The sequence below is a fragment of the Astatotilapia calliptera genome, chromosome 3 (genome assembly GCF_900246225.1).
Source record: "Astatotilapia calliptera chromosome 3, fAstCal1.2, whole genome shotgun sequence".
NCBI lineage: Eukaryota > Metazoa > Chordata > Actinopteri > Cichliformes > Cichlidae > Astatotilapia > Astatotilapia calliptera.
The window spans coordinates 16,535,728-16,556,289 of record NC_039304.1 but is presented as its reverse complement, the minus strand read 5'-3'; the positions used below and the strand labels follow the sequence as shown (position 1 = coordinate 16,556,289).

The 20,562-nt window shown below is 40.4% G+C and overlaps 2 protein-coding genes across 4 annotated transcripts; both read left to right on the top strand.

Annotated features, from left to right (window-relative positions):
* Window positions 1-2,259: 2,259 nt before the first annotated feature.
* On the top strand, window positions 2,260-7,611 carry LOC113012412 (placenta-specific gene 8 protein-like). 2 transcript variants are annotated; one of them, XM_026152619.1, is made up of 4 exons: window positions 2,260-2,287; window positions 6,327-6,443; window positions 6,636-6,781; window positions 7,259-7,611. In XM_026152619.1, exons 2-4 carry the CDS (start codon window positions 6,329-6,331, stop codon window positions 7,397-7,399), a joined length of 402 nt encoding a protein of 133 aa, XP_026008404.1. In that variant the 5' UTR covers window positions 2,260-2,287; window positions 6,327-6,328; the 3' UTR covers window positions 7,400-7,611. The 2 variants fall into 2 exon arrangements, with proteins under 2 accessions (XP_026008404.1, XP_026008397.1); XM_026152612.1 differs by lacking the exon at window positions 2,260-2,287 and adding an exon at window positions 4,360-4,436.
* A 4,087-nt stretch (window positions 7,612-11,698) lies between these two features.
* Window positions 11,699-14,719, top strand: LOC113012406 (placenta-specific gene 8 protein-like). 2 transcript variants are annotated; one of them, XM_026152588.1, is made up of 5 exons: window positions 11,765-11,831; window positions 11,943-11,977; window positions 13,291-13,398; window positions 13,480-13,625; window positions 13,954-14,719. In XM_026152588.1, the coding sequence occupies exons 3-5, from the start codon at window positions 13,293-13,295 to the stop codon at window positions 14,092-14,094; spliced, it is 393 nt and encodes a 130-aa protein (XP_026008373.1). In that variant the 5' UTR covers window positions 11,765-11,831; window positions 11,943-11,977; window positions 13,291-13,292; the 3' UTR covers window positions 14,095-14,719. The 2 variants fall into 2 exon arrangements, with proteins under 2 accessions (XP_026008382.1, XP_026008373.1); XM_026152597.1 differs by lacking the exon at window positions 11,943-11,977 and having other exon boundaries at window positions 11,699-11,831.
* The last annotated feature ends 5,843 nt before the right edge of the window (window positions 14,720-20,562 follow it).

Sequence of the window (20,562 nt, the reverse complement as noted above, 5' to 3'; positions counted from 1 at the left end):
TAGCATATACTGTATACTGTCAAGACAGTATTACAAGACAGCTGTAAAATGATCACGAAGTTAAGATGTGAGATTGCTCTAACAGCTGTTTTACTATAGTGAGCAGTATTGGACTGTTCAAATGAGCCCTTCAGTCATTATTTGTTGTTTTAAGTATGTTTGTTTTTATTTTTAAAACTTTACTTTCTTAAAGCTCCATTTTAGTCCTGCCCCCTCTAGGGCAAGAGTGGCCAATGCCCACTTAAACAAACATCCTGCCCCATTAAGTCAAACTTTTAGAAGTTGTGAAAGAAAATAATACATTACCCACAAACGGAATATGGACAAGATTTAACAACAGCACTTGGCAGAGAAACCCCCCCAGCTAAACATCCAATCACAGTTAGTATGCAAATAACTTGGCGTCAGGTTTCTCGGTAGATAGGGCAGAGGAAAATGAAGCAGCAAATCTCTGTCGTCAAAATCATGAAATGATCAACAACTAAAAAATACATCTATATTTGTACAGTCACTGGAGGACTAGTCCATCAATCTTCTCACCCTTTCAGTCTGGTAGAGACACGTTTACTTCTGTGAGCAGATGATACCACCGTGGTGGGGCTTATCTCTGGGGGAGACGAGACGTTGCTTTTTTGAAAGTGTGCTGAGTGCATCTGTGTATAGTTCTAATAATAATGTGCAATATAAACATACACTAATTCTTTTTATTTATTAAGATAAATTACTGTGTTGTGTTGTGCATAGTGCTGACGCAGGACAGTTTCCAATTTCGTTGTACTATTGTACTAGGTGTGACTGTGCAATGAAAATAAAGAGTTATCTCTTATTTCTCATTATCTTTTGCAAAAGAAAGTTATCTTGGCCCATGAGAAGGAGAACAGATAATGTGAATTAATCTGTTATGGACTTCTTGGAAAGGGAAAAAGGAGTGGATTGAGGAGAAACGGGAGTGGAGGTAGTTCAGAGAGTTCAGTTCCTAACAAAACAAACAAGCTTAAAACAAGACAAAAAAAGAAGAAAAAAGTTACAATGTTCCATTCTAAATAGAGATGGCACGATACCACTTTTTTATGTCCGATACCGATACCGATATCATAAATTTGGATATCTGCCGATACCGATATGAATCCGATATAGTGTTTTTTAATCAACAAAACTGTTTTTTTTTAATATCTTGCGGCATTTTGTATAAGTTCATACTCAAGTTTAAAACAACAACTACACTAAAGCTATTCTGTTATACCTGTATGCAAAAAAAAATATTTCATAGTTCAGCAATACTGATCAATCTAATAAACTTAAACCTACACCATCCTCCCTATTCTGGTATTTTAAAGAGTACTTAGCATAAATATTAAGCAGCCTAACTAATAGGGTTCCAACTCCCAGCAACAACAAAAATAAATAAATAAAAAATAGGGAACCACCCCTCACGCTCCACCTCATGATGCTTAATCAACGTAATCAACCTTAATTTGATGCAGTGTGGAAAAAAATGCACAGAAATCAATTATTTTTCAATATATTAAAATATTAAATAGATTCAACATCTTTCTTCAACAAAATTGCAGACTGCACAGATGGTACCTTCCCAAAGGAAAAAGTACTATAGCTTACTAGGGTATATATATTAGACTTAATAGTTACTATATACAGTAATTGACTTCTATTCATTTTACATCAGATTAAAACTTTGGGTGTCAGATAATTATTTATTAAAAGCTAGACATTTTAAATGAGAATAAGAAAGAAAAGTATGTCTTTGTGCCCCCTTTTCCCTGTTCATGCCCTATCGGCCCCCCTGGCTAAACTTTGCTAGATCCGCCCCTGCACAGTTACCAGCGTCAGCTACGTAGAAAAAGATCCTCGAGTAGAAAGTAATATTAAATAAATTCTAACAACAGCTTATCAAGCTTAAACGTGCTGCTGTTGTTCAGCCGCTGGTTTCCTCTTTCTGGTGCAAAGTGGGCCAAAAACAAACAAGAGAGACGGACTCGCGACAGAAAAGCCGATCAGCTGATCGTTAAGCAGTTTCATGATTGAAGTAGCAGCAAGAAGAGGCAGTCGCTCCATATATCGTTTGTTAAGCTTAACGCAGGAATGCTTTACAAACATTCAGAGATGGACTTACACACTTGCTTTACTTCTCTCGGGGATAACTTTGTCGGAGATGAAATGCCGGGTTGCTAGCGAAGCTCCACATGCTATCCAGACCACCGACAGGTCCCGCATGCCACAGCCGCTCTATCACGTGATGCATACTGCTCCGACGTGCTAACGTTCTGAGGTGAGTTACGGTTGCAAGTTTTGTGAGGTGCTTTCGTGATATTTAATGGATCGGATTACATTTTTTATTTTTCTCCGATATCCGATCCAGTAATTTAGGTCAGTATCGGACCGATACCGATACGTAATATCGGATCGGTCCATCTCTAGTTCTAAATCTGTTGTAGAACACAACAGATTTAGAATGGAACATTGTAACAATTCTCAGATTAATTTGTAGAACACAAATTTGTAGAACACAAATTAATCTGAGAATTGTTGGAAAAGATGAAAGGTCTTCAAGGAAACTTGGAGACCTTTCATCTGTAATCTGTGAAACTTCTTCAGTTCTAAAAACAATAGAGTTTGAAAATGTGACGTCATTTCCGGGGTAAAACCGCAAACGATTGTATGTATAAGTGGCAAGTGGTACTAGCCCACATGGGCTATTAAAAGACAACAGTCACACAGAGATAAACAGAGACATAAAGAATGGCAATGGCAAGGCTGTTGTATTATTAACTGCCATAGCGAGTAGCATGACAGCCACGGGAAGCCGACGGGTAAAGAAATAGTTTTTTTTATCAGATTCCTTCGTGGAAGAAAAATTGTTCAAGTCATGTTTCTGAAGTTGCAAAGAGGTGACGGTGGCCTGGATTGCAACTATTCGAAGACTAAATATAATGTTCCAGAACACTCCAGCTCACATATTAGTCTGCTCCAAGCATTTCCACAAAGGTAGATTTTTTGTTGTAGTTAATAAGTAATTTATCATATCATAATTGTTGATGTAGGTTACAAATAAGTCCTATATTGATTTGAATTGAAATCGTTGCACTATGCTGCTTTGTTTAGTGTGGCTTTGTGGGCTAATATTTGCAATGCGATAGAGACTGGGCTCCATTTATATACCAGGGTTTTGTACATAACTGTTTTTGGGGCAAATAAAATGCAAGTAGGGATTAAAATTGCAGAATTGATGGTTACAGGTGCTGGAAATGCTAGCGCTTCATGCAGTGTTTTGATTTTGCTGCCATTCGTGCCCACAATGCAACGCGCGCAAGTCACGTGGTCTGTCAATCTCCATTGAAGAGTTCCAGATATTAAGCCCAGATATTAAGTGTCCCCAAGACCCCCTATTGACCCTAATCACAAAGTGTGAAAACGGGTGTGGGTCACAATCAGCCAGGGTTTTGGGTGAACCCATTGTGAAGCCTAGCCCCAAATTATCATGTGATTCACTGAGGTGAAATGGCCCAGGGCAGCGGTTCCCAAACTTTTTTTGCTGGGCCCCCCCTTTGTTTTACAAGAATAATGTTCAACCTAACTGACACATGCAAGCGAGATCAAATATCTGCCATATTTGCATCATTACATTGGCTGCCAGTCAGTTTTCGAATTGATTTTAAGATTTTAATACTTGTTTTTAAGACGCAGCATGGACCAGCTCCTGCACATCTTTCTGATCTCCTAACCTGGTATACTCCTGCAAGATCTTTGAGGTCTGCGGACAAAATGCTCCTAGTTGTCCCAAGGTCCAGATTAAAACACAGAGAAGACCGGGCAGTTGCGGTGACTGCTCCTAAATTGTGGAACACTTTGCCTCTCCATATCAGGGCCTCCCCAACACTGGATACTTTTAAAACCTGTCTAAAGACCCATTTTTATTCTTTGGCTTTTATATCACTATGAGTCTGTTACTATAGTTTTTACTATCTTATCATTCTATGATTCTATTCCCTTCTAACTTTATCCTATTTTTTCTGTCTTCTGCCTTGACTATTTTTATTGTACAGTACTTTGGTCAACAGTTGTTGTTTTAAAAGTATTATATATAAATAAACTTGAACTTGAACTAGAAGACCACAAACTATTTGGCGTACAAGTCAAATAATTTAAAACAAGAAGATTTCTAACTTCTAACTCTCGTTTTATTGGAAGTGAACGTCTTTGGCCATGAGTGTTTTATTAGTGTACATTTACACTGGACTGGAAGCATGTGGGCAGTAAACATGTGTCACCCTCTGCAGGAATGGTTTTCATTCCTTGAAAACCGGAACTGCAGAACTGTGAAGAGCATTCAACCCACACTTGACCACTCCCATTGCAATGTACATTAATAGGTCGGACTTGCTCCTACTTTATTCAGAGCTCACAGAAACAGAGAAAAGGTAAGGAAAACTTTCGATACTAATGAACATCTTAAAGCATTTAAGCAGTCTTTGTGACATGTAAGCTAGTCAAAGGAATATTTGCAGCACATGGGGTCTACGTGTACTTCATACTGCCTTAAGAAAAATAGCACAAAAATCTGGATATCTAATTATTATAATCACTGTCAGCACAGGGAGGTTATAAGACGGGAGTTTAGCAGGTTATTCTTTGAAATTAATGAATTTTAAGGACTGTTAGACTCGATTAGACTTGCATTAGACTGCAAGTAGATTAATGTTAGCTAGGGAAGTTTAGGTTTAATATGTTATGGAATTATTATTGCTAATATATTTAAAACAGAAGTCTTTTATAATTTTATAATATGGCCCACAATTAAGAGTGTAATATCTTTAGAAATAGATGAAATTTCCATACATTTTATCTGAAATAAAAGTATATGTACTGCTAAGTATGTGTAGCTGAATATTATAGTGTAATTCGGGTAAAATATAGGTAAAATTGATTGTGTGTTTGAGTGTATGTAATGTGTTTTTGTTTGCTTTTTTTTACATTTTATTTTATTGCAAGAGCTCCCGTAATGTCGCTGTACTGCATTATATAGGTGCAATAAAGCCATCTTGCCAAGACTGTTTACTATGGACAAAGGTCGACCGGAATATCCTTTATTTACAGCTTCAGTTCTCGCAACATGTGCAATTAGGCTAAGATAGACAGACAAAGTAGGTTATCAACTCAATAAATTAATTTACGGTTTATCCATCCAGGAACAAGCACGTTCACATGAAAGAATTGGCATTGGAAGCATATGGCTGACCCCAAACATGGATGGATCTACTTGTGATCTATTTACAGACAAAAAAGGAAACTATGACTTTAGAAAATATGAAAATACAGGCTGAAAGCAAAACACAGATTATAGATGAAGCAGTGGTCTGAGTATCGGTACAAACACAACTCTGCACAATAGTCCCAGAAAGATATAGTGTTTTCAGGACTGTAGCATTAAAAGCACTGTATATGTGGTCGAAGCACTTTGGTCAGTCACACATAGAAAATTCAGGAAGGAAAAGAAAAGGTGGGGGAAAATAGCTTTGACCCAGATGAGCCTGTGTTATGAGAAATGCTTTATCTGTTTATAAAACTGCTTTAAGAGTGCTGACAGTGATGTTCCTGACGTGAGAACTGGATCAAAAGTGAAAGATAAAACCTGTAACACACACGTGCACACCCAGATACTCCAGACCAACAAACTAAGAACCTTTGCTTTTATAGAGGTGCTTATAAATGTTCTAGATTACAGGCTGTCTGGTTTGGCTGTGTGACAGGCAGGAGTCTGACTCAAATGTAGTACTCAAGCCTCCAGCCAGTGGACAGTGTTTATGCTGTGTTTCTGTTCTGCATTTTTCAAAAAGAAAAATGGAAAATGTGTCACGAGTTTTCATGAGTAAAGATAAAATACTTAATCTATGATACATATATTTGTCATTTATGTATAATTGCAAGATGGGCACGGACTAAACAGAATTTCTTTGACCTTCATGCTGTAAATGTTGTTTTTCATTTTTTATGTATACACATTAATATAATAAATACATATTGAATCATCAATACTCAGTAATTTTATATTTACAGGCTGTGTGTGCGATCTGAAAACATGCTATGATAAAACTGTTTTATGTATGGAAACAGTTTCATTACATAAAACATTTTTAAGAAATGTCTTCTTAAAAAATATAAAATATATAACTTTCGAAAAGTGTACACACAAGTGTTGTGTCAAAGATCCTAACACTTAAACCCATTATCATTTAATCTAACCCAGTGCTGTCAATTTTTTTCATGTTGTGTCTTTGGCTTATATGTCCTTTTTTCACTTGTTTCTTCAGGCATGAATTTCTACAACCAGTCCAACCCCCAGGTGGTGGTCACCACCACTGCAATGAGTCAAAAGGCTGGGGAGTGGAGCACGGGCATCTGTGACTGCTGCTCTGATATGAACACCTGTAAGTGAACCCAGCAAACAGCTACAAACAGCAGGGATTTCTGCATCAACCACCTCCTCAGACTTTGGTTGCAGTTAGGTATCAGAGTGTCTGAAGCCAGGATATAAAACAGAGGTTATGCAAGAGATTGTTAAAGTAGAATTTATTAAAAACTGGGGTAAATTCATACAGATATGGCACATTTTCTTCAAGGTTGCTTTGGATATTGGTGTTTCCCCTGCATGCAGTGTCAGACAGCCAGTAAACATGGATGGTGCTGCGGTATGCCACTCCTGGACTTTTGCTGTGTGGTGTCCTGCTTACTTCGCAAGTCTGTCAGAGAGCACTACAACATCCCTGTAAGTATGCGAGTGGAGGATAAGGTTATTGTATTTAGCTTAAATTAAGCTGACTACCTGTATGTACAAAGCCAACAAAAACAAAAGGTGCAAACATGACAGAGAGGGACAGGTCAGTTGGTTGTATTGTCATACAATCTATGGAGTGCAATTCATTATTACTTCACCCCAACATGTTTTTAAACTTCTGTTTTATGCATTTTTTAGCCACATAACATGAATTAAATCCTATATTCTTATATTGTCCTGCTGAGTGCAACTCCTTTCCTCCTCCTCATTTAGGATCTCTATGGTCGATGTAAAATTTCCATTACGGCTCTGATCTTGATTTAGAGACAAGGTGACAACTGAATAGGAAGCAGACTTTATCAAGCTGCTTGACCTTCACCATTCAGCTGTGCGTCTAGAAGACTGCTGTTAAAAATTCTAAATACATGAGAACCTCTCTTCCTCCCCTTCAATTTTCCTGTTCTGCAGGGCTCGTGCTGTGATGACTGCTGCAAAATATTTTGGTGTTATCACTGTGTCTGGTGCCAGATGAATCGTGAGCTGAAGATCAGGGAAAACCAGCACCCTGCTGCCTCGACGGTGGTCACCACGCAGGTCGTCCGTGGATAAGATGCAACCGTTTTTGTTGTGTGTTGAGTGAATATGACAGTTACCTTTTCAAACAGTATTAATTTTTCAGCACCACACAGTTTTGTCCTCAGCAATTTGTCTTTTATTTTAATTTAAGCTTGGATTTTATAGTTCTAGATTATATTTCAAAATGAGAAAATCTGAGTTCCGTTAGCATACTGGTTATTTATCATCTGGAAAACCTTTTAACTCTGTCCAATAAAATCTGTGTCATTTAACATGCTTGTTGTTATTCTAAACTTTTCAAGTTCAATTTAACCTGTATGAAAATAAATTATATAAAGACTTGGTGCATATGCAAAAACCAACTGATTCACATTCACAGATCCTTAAAACACAGAGTCGTGTCAGATCATGCACAGAAGCAGCACTTGGGCAATGTTTGGCCCCAGCAGGCTCCACTCCCTACAAATGATACATAAGTGACGTGCTACAAATTAATAATTAACCTGCTCGTCAGTGAGTACTGTTTTACTTTCCGGCTACATGTCAAGGCTACATGACAAATGATGGTTATCACACTATCAGTTTTATTATTAACAGCATCTTTATTTGCAATGAACTGGATTATTTGTTTTCTGCTCGAACCTGACTTGTAACACAGAGCAGAGCTGATTGAATCATACTTACAGTTTTTCACAGAAACAGGATGGGTGTTGGGATCGCTGTGACATATATGTGCTGCTTGACAACCGTCCGAGTAACTGTACTCCTCGCTACAAATCATCCCCCGAAACTAAGACTCCATTGATATAATAGTTTTCGAACTGAATTGAATTGACAGTTTTTGTTTGCTATCATGTGACAGCTTCTGTCTGAGTTTTGAACATGTATTTTTTTTTCGGGGGTTGAAGAAATTATGTTATGTCTGATTAATATTTAAACCTGCACCATGGCGTGTTCTCAGTTTGCTTGTTACTTGATGTTTTTTTTTTATTAATAACTAAAAAAAATCAAAAAAACACTCTAAATAATAATGTACAATACAATCTTATAATGCGCTGGGAGCAGTGTTGGTCAAGTTACTTGAAAAAAGTAATCAGTAACTAATTACTGATTACTTCCCCAAAAAAGTAATCCCGTTACTTTACTGATTACTTATTTTCAAAAGTAATTAATTACTTAGTTACTTAGTTACTTTTAAAAAACACGATTTACAACCTGAAGAGGTGATAAAGTGATAGATCTTTCAGCCCAATTCGACTTTTTCTGCATAATCCATCATACAAAATGTAATCAAATGGAAAAGTCTCTTTTTAAAACTTGTTTTATCAGTTTTAATCTTTTAACTTTATGCATCAAGCAAAAATTTAATTATATGCAACATTCTCTGACTTGAATAAATTAGTTTAACATTTAAACCTATTTTCTGCAAATTCCAGCACATAAAATAAAATAATTATATTTTTGTGTTTACACTCACTCTTTCAAATAGATGCCAGTAAAACACAGCAGAAAATAAATAAAGTCAAAGACTAGAGGTCCTGTTGCTCTATTTTCACCTGTAAAGCAGGACTGCGGTAGGCGGAGGTTTACCCTGGTGCAGGTGTGCCGCGGTCAGTTGAAGAATCCTCGAGTTTCTCTGTGAGTTTCCCGTTACGTCATTGTGCACTCGGTGCTTGCTTGGAAGTTTAGGGGTTTTTTTCGCTGTAAAAAGAAGTTTTCTTCCCACACACAATGGACGCTAATGTTTTTGTCACTTTTTATGGAATCAAACTCAAAGTAAGGTCAGTACTTCCACGCTTTAAACGCTGCACGCTCATACTCTCTCCCACAATCGATATGTGATCCATTGTTGATCTGCACACAGCTGTTGTCACCAACGGCGCACTCGCTTACGTCACTGTCATGAGACATTCTTGCAAAAAAATCACGGTTTTAGTAACGCAGTAACGCAGGGTTACTACAGGAAAGTAATGGCAATCTAATTACCGATTTTGCAATAGTAATCCCTTACTTTACTCCTTACTTGAAAAAAATAATCAGAATATAGTAACGCGTTACAAGTAACGGGTTACAAGTAACGCGTTGCTGCCCATGTCTGGCTGGGAGTATGCTTGTGCTGAGAGGTCCCTGCCTCCTAGTAATTGTGTATTTAACCAGTGGACAGGTACGTTTATATATAATACACTGCAACTTACACAATTACAACTGTAACTATATGAACAGTGTATTTCTTATGCACATTTTAGACCCGGAGGAAGAATCGCTGATGACCTGGTGTTTATTTAGGAACATTAGCACGTCCTCTCTTCCTCTTTGGCTCCATGCCTCTCATTAAGTCGCAAATACTGAGCATAATTCTCCCAACCCTAGAGCACAAGTTGTCCCGACCTAGAACACAATTCTCCCAACCTAGGAGACCTTCGTGTGCTCACACATAGCCACAAAGTATCAGCGCCAGCAGTGGCTTTAACACTCGCTCCGCCACTGCTCGCGCTGACACCTTCTAGCCTTGTGTCCCTTTAGTCCGCATCTGGACTACACAGTTGTGCACTAAAGGGAACACACATGTTCGTGTTCCTGGCTACTCGCTCGTTTGTATTTTCACACGCGGGTTTTGAAGCCGGCCGTGCACGCTGTTCTCTGATGTGCTGGCGCCCACTCTCTCAGTGCTCTCGTAGCTCCATAGTTTCCCAATGAATTCGGCAAAAGTCATTGCAAATTCACTTTGTGTGACATGATCCTGGCACTTCTTGCGAACCAGTGCTACACATTGCCCCTCGCTCAATGGCTCACCAGCATTTCTCAGGGCAGCAAAACACTTCACTTTCTCTAGGCAGTCTTAGCTACTCTGCGCCCATAACCTGTTAGCAGAGGTGAAAATACGCAGGAATTCTGGCGCGAATATCTAGACTGCTCCGAGGACAACTGTGGAGGAAATAAACACACAATAGCCACAATCCATTTTCTCACTTGAACTCATTCGCAAGAGAGAGAAGCTTTATTGACGATCACCAGCATATACATGAGCATCACATGTCAATCACAATGCATCTTATCCGCTATTTCCACCTCGCGTTATATACTCTCTGCAATAACGCACACGTTTTCTGCGTGTGTGCTATAATAAATAAAGATGTCCTTCTTACAGTTGAGAGTATATTTTTATCTGTGTCATCACTTTATGAAAACTCTGAAACTGAAACTTAACAGACAAATTCTCGTGGGTAACTCTTCTTTTAAACCGAGCACACGGATAATGCTTGGACGTCCAACTCCATGCGTCTTTGCGTTCAGCCTTCACACAGGGGGCAGGTCAACGGTGATCCTTCGAACTTGGCCATCTCTCTGTAACGTGAAAGTGATCCCAGGCAGCTGAATGGTCAGAGTCAGAGGTGGAAGCCTGGTCGTGACCGCATACAGAATTTGCCCGCAGGTGCAGAAAACTCTGCTGCTCAGCCAGTGGAGGAAATTCTTCATGTCAATGAGAGCGCGCACCGCGCTGTCACTGAATCGATTCAGCCACGCGTTTGGGTATGACATCGTGGTTTCACACCAGTGAGGCTGTGCTGCCAGCAGTTTGTCCGAGGGTGTAATGCTTGCAGGAGCTGAGTGGATTTGTTTTCAAGCCGGCTCTGACACTTCTTCCTCACAGGACTTCTGTCTAGTGAATAATGAAGGATGTTACAGTTTTTTCTGAATGCTTAAACCCTAACTGTGATTCCTGTAGCACAATCTCTAAAACTATTCAGACTTATAGCAAAACCATTCACTGAGGAGACAAATCCCCCGACCTGGAGCATAATTCTCCCAACCCAGAGCACAAGTTGTCCCGACCTAGAACACAATTCTCCCAACCTAGGAGACAATTCTCCCGACCTGGAGCATAATTCTCCCAACCCAGAGCACAAGTTGTCCCGACCTAGAACACAATTCTCCCAACCTAGGAGACAATTCTCCCGACCTGGAGCATAATTCTCCCAACCCAGAGCACAAGTTGTCCCGACCTAGAACACAATTCTCCCGACCTGGAGCATAATTCTCCCAACCCAGAGCACAATTGGCCCAACCTAAAACACAAGTTCCCCCGACCTAGAGCACAATTCTCCCAACCTAGGAGACAATTCCCCCGACCTGGAGCATAATTCTCCCAACCTATAAGCACAATTTTTCCAACCTAGAACACAATTCTCTCGAATTGGAGCACAACTCTCCATGCCTCTCATTAAGTCGCAAATACTGAGACTCATCTCTCGCACAAAATCCCCACCAAAAGCACAAATCCCATCAAAACTCAATCCCTTAGAAACCCTTGAATCAGGCATGGAGCAGTAACGTGTTGAATCAAGCGTCATTGATCACGTGTTTCAAGCCGGCCCTCACCACCCAACAGTTCAACGTCTGCGGAATTACGAACACGGATCAGCGCAGACACCTGGATCGTTCCTCTGCGTCGTACCGTCACCAGGTAAACTCCAGGTCTTTTTTTTTTTTTTGTCTAAAACAAAGTGTCAGCAGACACATAAAACGCAAAAGAAATACATCTCTAAAGACCAAATATTCACTCGTTTATTTCCAGTTTGTCTGTGGCGGCTCCTGAATAGCAAGTTGTCGGTGAGTTAATCTGTAACACGAGTTAATCTGTAACTCTGCTCTTTGAAGTGCTTTTGTGTGCTTTTTAACCGTGCTTCGTATTTCTGTCTGGCGGTATTTACTTAGTACACCTTGTGTAACTTGGCCCAGTTGAGTGTTGTGTTGTGGACTGTTTTAATCGTGATACTGGTGTCCGAGGTACCAGTGAGGGATCAAAACAGGAACTGCCTCATGAGGTTATGAGGATTCTGTGGATTATGATGTCCTCCTGCCACTTTTTCCTTCTGCATTAACCAGCGCATACTTTCTGTCCTTGTGATCAGTCTACCCCCATCTTCATTCTCTGTTTAAAAAAACAAAACAAAACCTTTTACTTGGGGTTCTTTATCAGCTGAGCTTTCAGCGATGACTGCTCTCATATGTTGGACACTCTTTTCAGTCATTTGCTCGAACACAAGAAAACCTGCAGGGTTTTTTTTGTATAAGCATGAAAATGGTGTGGGGGGGAATCCCAACTTCAGTGCGACAAATGTTTTGGGAAAACCAAATTAAGTAAAAAAAAGAAAAATCAGCTTCTCTGGAACTCTCGTTTCAGCTGGGATAGGTAGGTTCATGTTAAAGCTTGATTTTTTTTGCCCTGGTAAACGTAGACTGAACTTGGTTTTTTTTTAGACCAGTGTTAATGATGAAACAAACAATTACAGCTCCTTTATACCTGCTGCATGAATACAATCTTTGCTTGGTAGTTTTCTTCCGCTGGTTTTCTTCCCACAGCTACGTAGGCACCAGGCTGACAGTAGGGACTCAAAAGTGGCTGTTTTCCCATCTATGCCCACTGAGTCTTTCTATAGGAAAGAAACAACTACATACCAATAGTACACAGAGGTTAAATGAGTGGAAACACAAATTTTCCACTACAAAAGCAAACTGTGTGTTTTTTCAAGAAAGGAAAAAACGTTTAAGATGTTTTGGAAATGCAGTTTGAAAAAACAGTTCTGTGGTTTTTAAACGGTCACGTGCAATTTCTGTGCCAAAAAGACCGCTGTAGGGCCTTAAACGCAGGAGTAATACTCCGCTGAACATGTTACAGAAGCAACACTGCAGATAGTTATGTTCAAACCAGTCTTTCTCTGAAGCAGGTCGAAAAGGTGAGATGCAGGATGGGGGGAGTCTCTTGTGATCGGGATGTATAGATGTCTGCAACAGAAGGGTGTTTGCAGCTGATTATCTTCAAATTAGTTCATAGTCTGGATTGGGTTTCTCCTTACAGATGAGCTATGACCCCTTTAACCTTTCTCTACATGGCTCTTGTTTTTTCTGTCTATTTTCTTCAGGAATGGCCTACCAGCAGCCCACACAGGTGATGACAGTCATGGGCGGTAATCAACACCTGGGGAACTGGAGCACCGGCCTCTGTGATTGCTGTGCTGATGTGGGCACCTGTAAGTTAACCCAGCAAACTCTATGAACAGCAGTGATGTATATGAACACAGATATTTCACTTGTATATATTTTTCTTCGAGGTTGCTGTGCATATTGGTGTTTCCCCTGCATGCAGTGTCAGACAGCCAGTAAACATGGATGGTGCTGTGGCATGCCACTGCTGGACGTTTTCTGCGTGGTGTCCTGCTTACTTCGCAAGTCCGTCAGAGCGCGCTACAACATTCCTGTAAGTGTGAGAGTGGAGGATGGATAAAGTTATTGTAGCTAGCTAAAATTAAACTAAAAACTAAAATGAAGAGTGAAAACTATTTTATTTGACTTCAGTAAATTACTTAGTATCATATTTTTTTGTATTCCTGTAAAAACCCAACTTGTTACCCTCTTCTTTCTCTAGTGTACCTATACTTTAAGTATTTGTATGTAAATATAATTACAGTGTCATATAAATAAAGACAATCTAAATTCCATTTAATTACACGAGTTACAACATTAACTCTGCTGATCGATCCCGTTACTCTCTCCTCGTCTTCCTCTTCCTGTTCTCTGTCCTGCAGGGCTCATGCTGTGATGACTGCTGCAAGATACTTTGGTGTTACCCGTGTGTTTGGTGCCAGATGAATCGTGAGCTGAAGATCAGGGAAAACCAGCACCCTGCCACCTCGACGGTGGTCACCACGCAGGTGTTCCGTGAATAAGATGCAGCCATTTGAGCTGTGAATATGACAAAGTTATTAATTACAATTTTACAATGATGAAACGCATAGGAAAATATTACTTCTGTTTCTGCAGCACGAGGTGAAAATAGAAAATTTTGTCTTGTGCGGTTCATGCTCTGCAATATGTAATTGATTTATAGAATAAAGTCTGTTTTTTTTTTTTAAACTTTAGATTACATTTTTAACATCAGATGTTTTGAGTTTTGTTAGCATACTGATGTATATCATCAGGAAATATATATGTATTTTTTTTAACCTTGTCCAATACAAACGATATCATTTAACATGCTTACTCTTATACCAATTGTGTCTAAGTTGAGTTTAACTTGTGCTAAAATAAAGACTATTCATATCCACCCACTATATGAAGGATTGTTGTACTACATTCCTTGAAATCTTCCACCATTTCTGAACACTTCAAAGACAAAACTCATTTAACAAATTTCAAATAAAATAGCCCACACTCCTGGAAACTGTCGTCGAAATTCTTGAAATTTGTTATATTGGTAATCATACGCGACACTGCTCCCAAGTCCACCATCATCAGGCATTTCTTTTTTACACCTGATTGGATCTCTGTGTCCTTGTGGCTCATCCGGAATGCGTACTCCTTGACACTTGACTAGTAAATGTTTCACGCATTGTCCCGTTGTTGTTTCAGTCTGCAGTTAACGTTTCGATGTTTGGGGATTTAACACTCACTCCACCACTGCTTGAACGGACACGTTCTGGCTTTGTGTCCCTTTTGTCCACATCTGCAGTGCACACATGTGGACTAAGGGGAATACACATGTCTGTGTTCCCTGCTCCTGAATCAATTGTATTTTCTCACTTGGGTTTTTAGCCCAAAGATTGTTCTTGAACACATACGTTTAAAATACATTCATATTTCTGTACTGTCTTCTTTGACAGTGCATTTTGACTAGTGACCGGCCCACCATGGTATTATAGGAAAAGTCATAAAGCCTTATTAGAAATTTAAACCTACACCATCTTCGATATTCTAGTATTATAAACAGTACTTAGCAAAAATATAAATCAACATAATTTATAATTACATATACCTAACTAATAGGGTTACCAACTACCAGCAAAAAAAGACAAGAAAAAAAATACAGCTGATGTGACACCCAACCACAGCGGACTCATCAAAGATCTTGTGCGAAATATTGTCGTGCAAGGCGAAGGTGTTATGGGGTTCGGCGGTTGTGGTTACCACTCTAGACTGCACTCTGGGTCTGACTAGGATCACACTAAAAGCTAGCGCGCTTTTAGGAATTCCAAGTGTGGATGAGCTAAAGTGACATGTGTTCAAGCCCCTCGACCAACTACGCCTGTACACAACGGTAGGGCTGCTCGATTATGGCAAAAATGATAATCACGATTATTTTCACTGAAATTGAGATCACGATTATTTGACGATATTTATTTAACCCTTTAAGACCTACTATAGAACCAAGTCCACCAGAGCTTATATTATTTTATTTTTTTTACATGCTGTAGTGCCATTTGTGGGAGCATTTCAAGTTGCTATACATCAATACAACTGTTATAGCCCATATTTTAATAATATGTATGCATTAAGTCCATAGTAATTACATAAATTGCAAAAAAGTGCAATAAACTACAAAAAAAATTGAAAATCGCTTTTGTTTTGTTTACATATATTTCTACTTGGAGAAATTTAAGAGGTTTATCCCTCAAAACTTTAAATACAATAAAGTTGCAAAAAATAGTTTACAACAACAGGAAATTTATTTTGAGTGTCTTCATAGTTTTATTTTGGAGATACAGCAATTTTTATATACTGCAGGAAAAACAAAAAACAATCCTATGATGCAAATTTGCAAAGAAAACAGCATGTGCATCATTTTACTGTGGGAAGTGTTACGAACAGCTGATCGGATCGGCAAAGCGTGTTTCTGGAATATTATGTTTTTGTTCCTGCAAGCGCTTTTTATGCAATTTTTGCAAAGCTATATGTGGAACGAAACCGTGACCGAGGACAAGCTGATGGCATAAGATGTAAGTACAACTCCTCCGGTTTCATATGCAAAACAAATTATTGCGCTAGCTTACACGGTTCAGGTTCTACAGGGATTTAACAATAGTTACGCAAAACGGAGCGTGCTGCTCTGACCGGCTTTAAAGGGTTAACAATGACTTTAAAAAAATAATATAAAATGGTGTGCAACACCACTGAAGTTTTTTTTTTTTTAAACTCTCTTTTCAACCAACGGCAGTCACTCTCCAAATAACTTCTGCTTAGCTTTCCGAGCTTCCCTCGGGTCCTCTTAATCAGCGGTCTCCAACCTTTTTTGCGCCACGGACCGGTTTATGCCCGACAATATTTTCACGGACCGGCCTTTAAGGTGTCGCGGATAAATGAGGGAGGGGCTAATAATCGGCTCAGTCATTTTTAATGATCGTTGAAAGCCCAGATCGTAATCGTGATTAAAATTCGATTAATTGAGCAGCCCTACACAACGGACTACTGAACAGTTTTAGCCACATACACAGTATCACAGGATAACAGCATGAGAGGGCTGATCAACGTTGTTGGGACTCACTGCGCCGTAAACAGTGTATTGCAGTGTCTGTATGTCACCGACGAATTTAAGATTACGCTGATAGGCGGTGGCTGTGGATCTCATTGTGATGGTGATGACGGCCATAGGGCCGGCAATGGCACTGTGTTGAGTGAACTGAAGAGCGTCTTACGGGAGATGGACCCGTGATCCATCTAGCGACCAACGTCATCATATATGTTGAGGAAAACAAGTCAAACAAGCTACCGGACTACCTGGATGAATACTTTGAATCCTTTAGAGCACAGGTGTCGAACTCCAGGCCTCAAGGGCCGGTGTCCTGGAGGCTTTAGATGTGTTTTTGATCCAACACAGCTGATTTAAATGGCTAAATTACCTCCTCAACATGTCTTGATGTTCTCCAGAGGACTGGACCTTAATCTTGTAAATGGCTATAAATTGATTTGTAAAGTAGCAATTGTGTATTTTGTTCACCTTGTGTATATATTGTTCACTGCAGCAGCCTAGTAGGCGTGAGAAGCCATTTTTGTTGATCCAGTTTTCTCCTGTTTTTCGTTTAGAAAGTTAGGTAAGTGAATTTTCTTTTGGTTGGTTTTTATTTGTGTAGGAAAGCATAGGGACCATTAGGGAGTTTTGTTTGTTATTTTTGGCACTGCTCACTGCTGAAGCAAATAAATGGATGCTTAGCACTTTAAAAGAAACAACTGTTCGTGTTCTTTCTTGGGTAGTGTGTGAATGGGGGCAATTTCTTGTTGCGTTCAATGCACGCCTACACTAAGAACGTAACATGACATTTTCATTTGTTTCCTTGCCATTTTTGGTTCGTCGTAAGGACTATGGCGCGGCGAACAGCTGTGGCTTTGGTATTCGGGTACCTCATCTCGAGGTTGTTCTGCGGGCTGATCACCTGTGTCCTTTATAGTAATGGCACACATCTTTCTCATGTAGTGTATGTTCACAGACACATTAGGCCAGGGCTCAGAGTTAAAAGGTAGCTGTGAGCTCGCTTCGTTCGTTTCGTTTGGGTCGAGAATTTCCGCTTCCCTAGGCTTTGCGGTGGAAAGCAGATGTGAGCACGCTTCGGTGGTTTCGTTTGGGTCGAGGGGCTCGGCTTCCCTAGGCTTGGCGGTGGAAAGCAGATGTGAGCATGTTTCCCTCGTTTCGTTTAGGGCTGTTTTGGTGGGCTTTGGGTTAGGGCAGGGGTCAGCAACCTTTAACACCCAAAGAGCCATTTGGACCCGGTTTCCACGCAAAAGAAAACACTGGGAGCTGCAAATACTTTTTCCATCCATCCATCTTCATCCGCTTTATCTGGGGCCGGGTCGCGGGAGCAGCAGCCTAAGCAGAGAAGCCCAGACCTCCCTCTCCCCAGCCACCTCCTCCAAGGCGTTCCCAGGCCAGCCGAGAGATATAATCTCTCCAGCGTGTCCTGGGTCCGCCCCAGGGCCTCCTCCCGGTGGGACATGCCCGGAACACCTCACCCAGGAGGCGCCCAGGAGGCATCCTTGACAGATGCCCGAACCACCTCAGCTGGCTCCTTTCAATGTGGAGGAGCAGCGGCTCTACTATGAGTGCTCCGACCTGGAGCAAAATTCTCCCAACCAAGAACCATAATTCTCCCAACCTAGAAGCATAATTCTCCCAACCCTAGAGCACAAGTTATCCCGACCTAGAACACAATTCTCCCAACCTAGGAGACAAATCCCCCGACCTGGAGCATAATTCTCCCAACCCAGAGCACAATTGGCCCAACCTAAAACACAAGTTCCCCCGACCTAGAGCACAATTCTCCATACCTAGAACACAATTCTAGAACACAATTCTCCCAACCTAGGAGACAATTCTCCCGACCTGGAGCATAATTCTCCCAACCCTAGAGCACAAGTTGTCCCGACCTAGAACACAATTCTCCCAACCTAGGAGACAATTCCCCCGACCTGGAGCATAATTCTCCCAACCCTAGAGCACAAGTTGTCCCGACCTAGAACACAATTCTCCCAACCTAGGAGACAATTCCCCCGACCTGGAGCATAATTCTCCCAACCCAGAGCACAAGTTGTCCCGACCTAGAACACAATTCTCCCAACCTAGGAGACAATTCCCCCGACCTGGAGCATAATTCTCCCAACCCAGAGCACAAGTTGTCCCGACCTAGAACACAATTCTCCCAACCTAGGAGACAAATCCCCCGACCTGGAGCATAATTCTCCCAACCCAGAGCACAATTGGCCCAACCTAAAACACAAGTTCCCCCGACCTGGAGCACAATTTTCCATACCTAGAGCACAATTCTCCCAACCTATAAGCACAATTTTTCCAACCTAGAACACAATTCTCTTGAATTGGAGCACAACTCTCAGTACAGTACAGAGACAGATTGCGTCCGGATGCAAAGAGACGTTACTTGCAGCAAATAGCATGCATTGGAAATGTGGACTGTATGAAATACGGCCGTGGAGTAGAAACCCTGAAGACCTACCGATATTGACGTAGCCTGATATATTTTCATACCTTGTCAGTGGAGTCAGTGCGTAGAAGGTGAACCAGTTTTACAATTATACATTTCTGGAGGGACACATCCAATTCACTAAATATTGGGTACATAATTTGTGAGTCAGCTAAGTGTGAGGTAATGAGGTAAGTCAGCTTGAGTACTGCGAGTAAAATGCGTTTGATTTTCCCCCCGAACATTCAAATTAGTGCAAGCATATATTCATTCATGAGGGGGAAATTACAGTGAGAACACGTGGAGGCTCTGTTAGAGGGATAACATAGTGAGTTCAGTGCATTGATGTTATATTGTCCTGAAGGATTTAGTTATTCTATATGGTTAAAGAAATTGCAATGATTTATTGTTTATTATAAATAATCCTAATTATATATCTTGTTTCCGTGTTTGTGTCCTGTGTCACTAAAAATACATTTTATTTTATTTTTATACATTGATTACAGTTTTTTCTGATTGCTTAAGCACATTTTTTGTAACTATTGGCTAATTTTGTAAAACTCTTCACACATATAAGAAAACCTGTCACCCAATAATCAAAACATTGTAGTTCTCTTGCAAAGGCAAACACAGCTAGATTAACTCTTCACACCTTCGTAAAAATGGTGTTTCCGTATCAAACAGTACACACAAGCCATCATCTACTAAGCACACAATGCGCCAACTGCACACTGATGGTATGAATACAAAACACATCTGGCTTTTGCTTTCTCTGTGCACAAGGTAGGCTATGTCAGTTTGAGCTCATACTTCTGTCATAGATCCATAAGCATAGAGGGATCCAAACTTCAAGTACTGGTGTTTATTCAAACACATCAAAACAAACACAAGTCTTTATTTCCAAGTATAGGAAGGGGCAGGGATAGCTCAGTAGGTAAAGTGGTCGCCCCATGATCGGAAGGTCGGCGGTTCGAATCCACCTAATGGCTACCCTGAGGTACCCCTGAGCAAGGTACCGTCCCTACACACTGCTCCCCTGGCGCCTGCTTAGTGGGCTGCCCACTGCTTCACTGAGTGAATGGGTCAAATGCAGAGAAAAACAAGTAATTTCCCCATGGGTATCAATAAAGTATCCATTATTATTATTTGCAATCGCCATAATGACTATATGGGTTACTTGGTCTGCAGTGAACATGCTTCCTCTGCCCCAGCATCTGGTCATCTAGCAATTCTGTAAAGTAACTATTTCAGTATTTTTACATCAATGGTATTGGTGTGTTTCTCATTGGCATATGGCAGTGCTACAAATCTTTGTGCGGAGTGACTGTACTAACCGATTCTCATTTCAAGATGTCCTTATGGTACTTGCTACAGTGTAGCGGCTCGAGTTAGGCTGGACCCGTTGGCCAGCTACCCTCAGGGTCATTCCACGGTTGATTACAAGGTCCCCTA

Coding starts and splice junctions, on each gene's coding strand:
- LOC113012412 (XM_026152619.1), top strand. CDS start 6,329: ATGAATTTCTACAACCAGTCCAACCCCCAGGTGGTGGTCACCACCACT. Junction 6,444..6,635: donor CTGCTCTGATATGAACACCT/GTAAGTGAACCC, acceptor ATTTTCTTCAAG/GTTGCTTTGGATATTGGTGT. Junction 6,782..7,258: donor GAGAGCACTACAACATCCCT/GTAAGTATGCGA, acceptor CCTGTTCTGCAG/GGCTCGTGCTGTGATGACTG.
- LOC113012406 (XM_026152597.1), top strand. CDS start 13,293: ATGGCCTACCAGCAGCCCACACAGGTGATGACAGTCATGGGCGGTAAT. Junction 13,399..13,479: donor CTGTGCTGATGTGGGCACCT/GTAAGTTAACCC, acceptor TTTTTCTTCGAG/GTTGCTGTGCATATTGGTGT. Junction 13,626..13,953: donor GAGCGCGCTACAACATTCCT/GTAAGTGTGAGA, acceptor TCTGTCCTGCAG/GGCTCATGCTGTGATGACTG.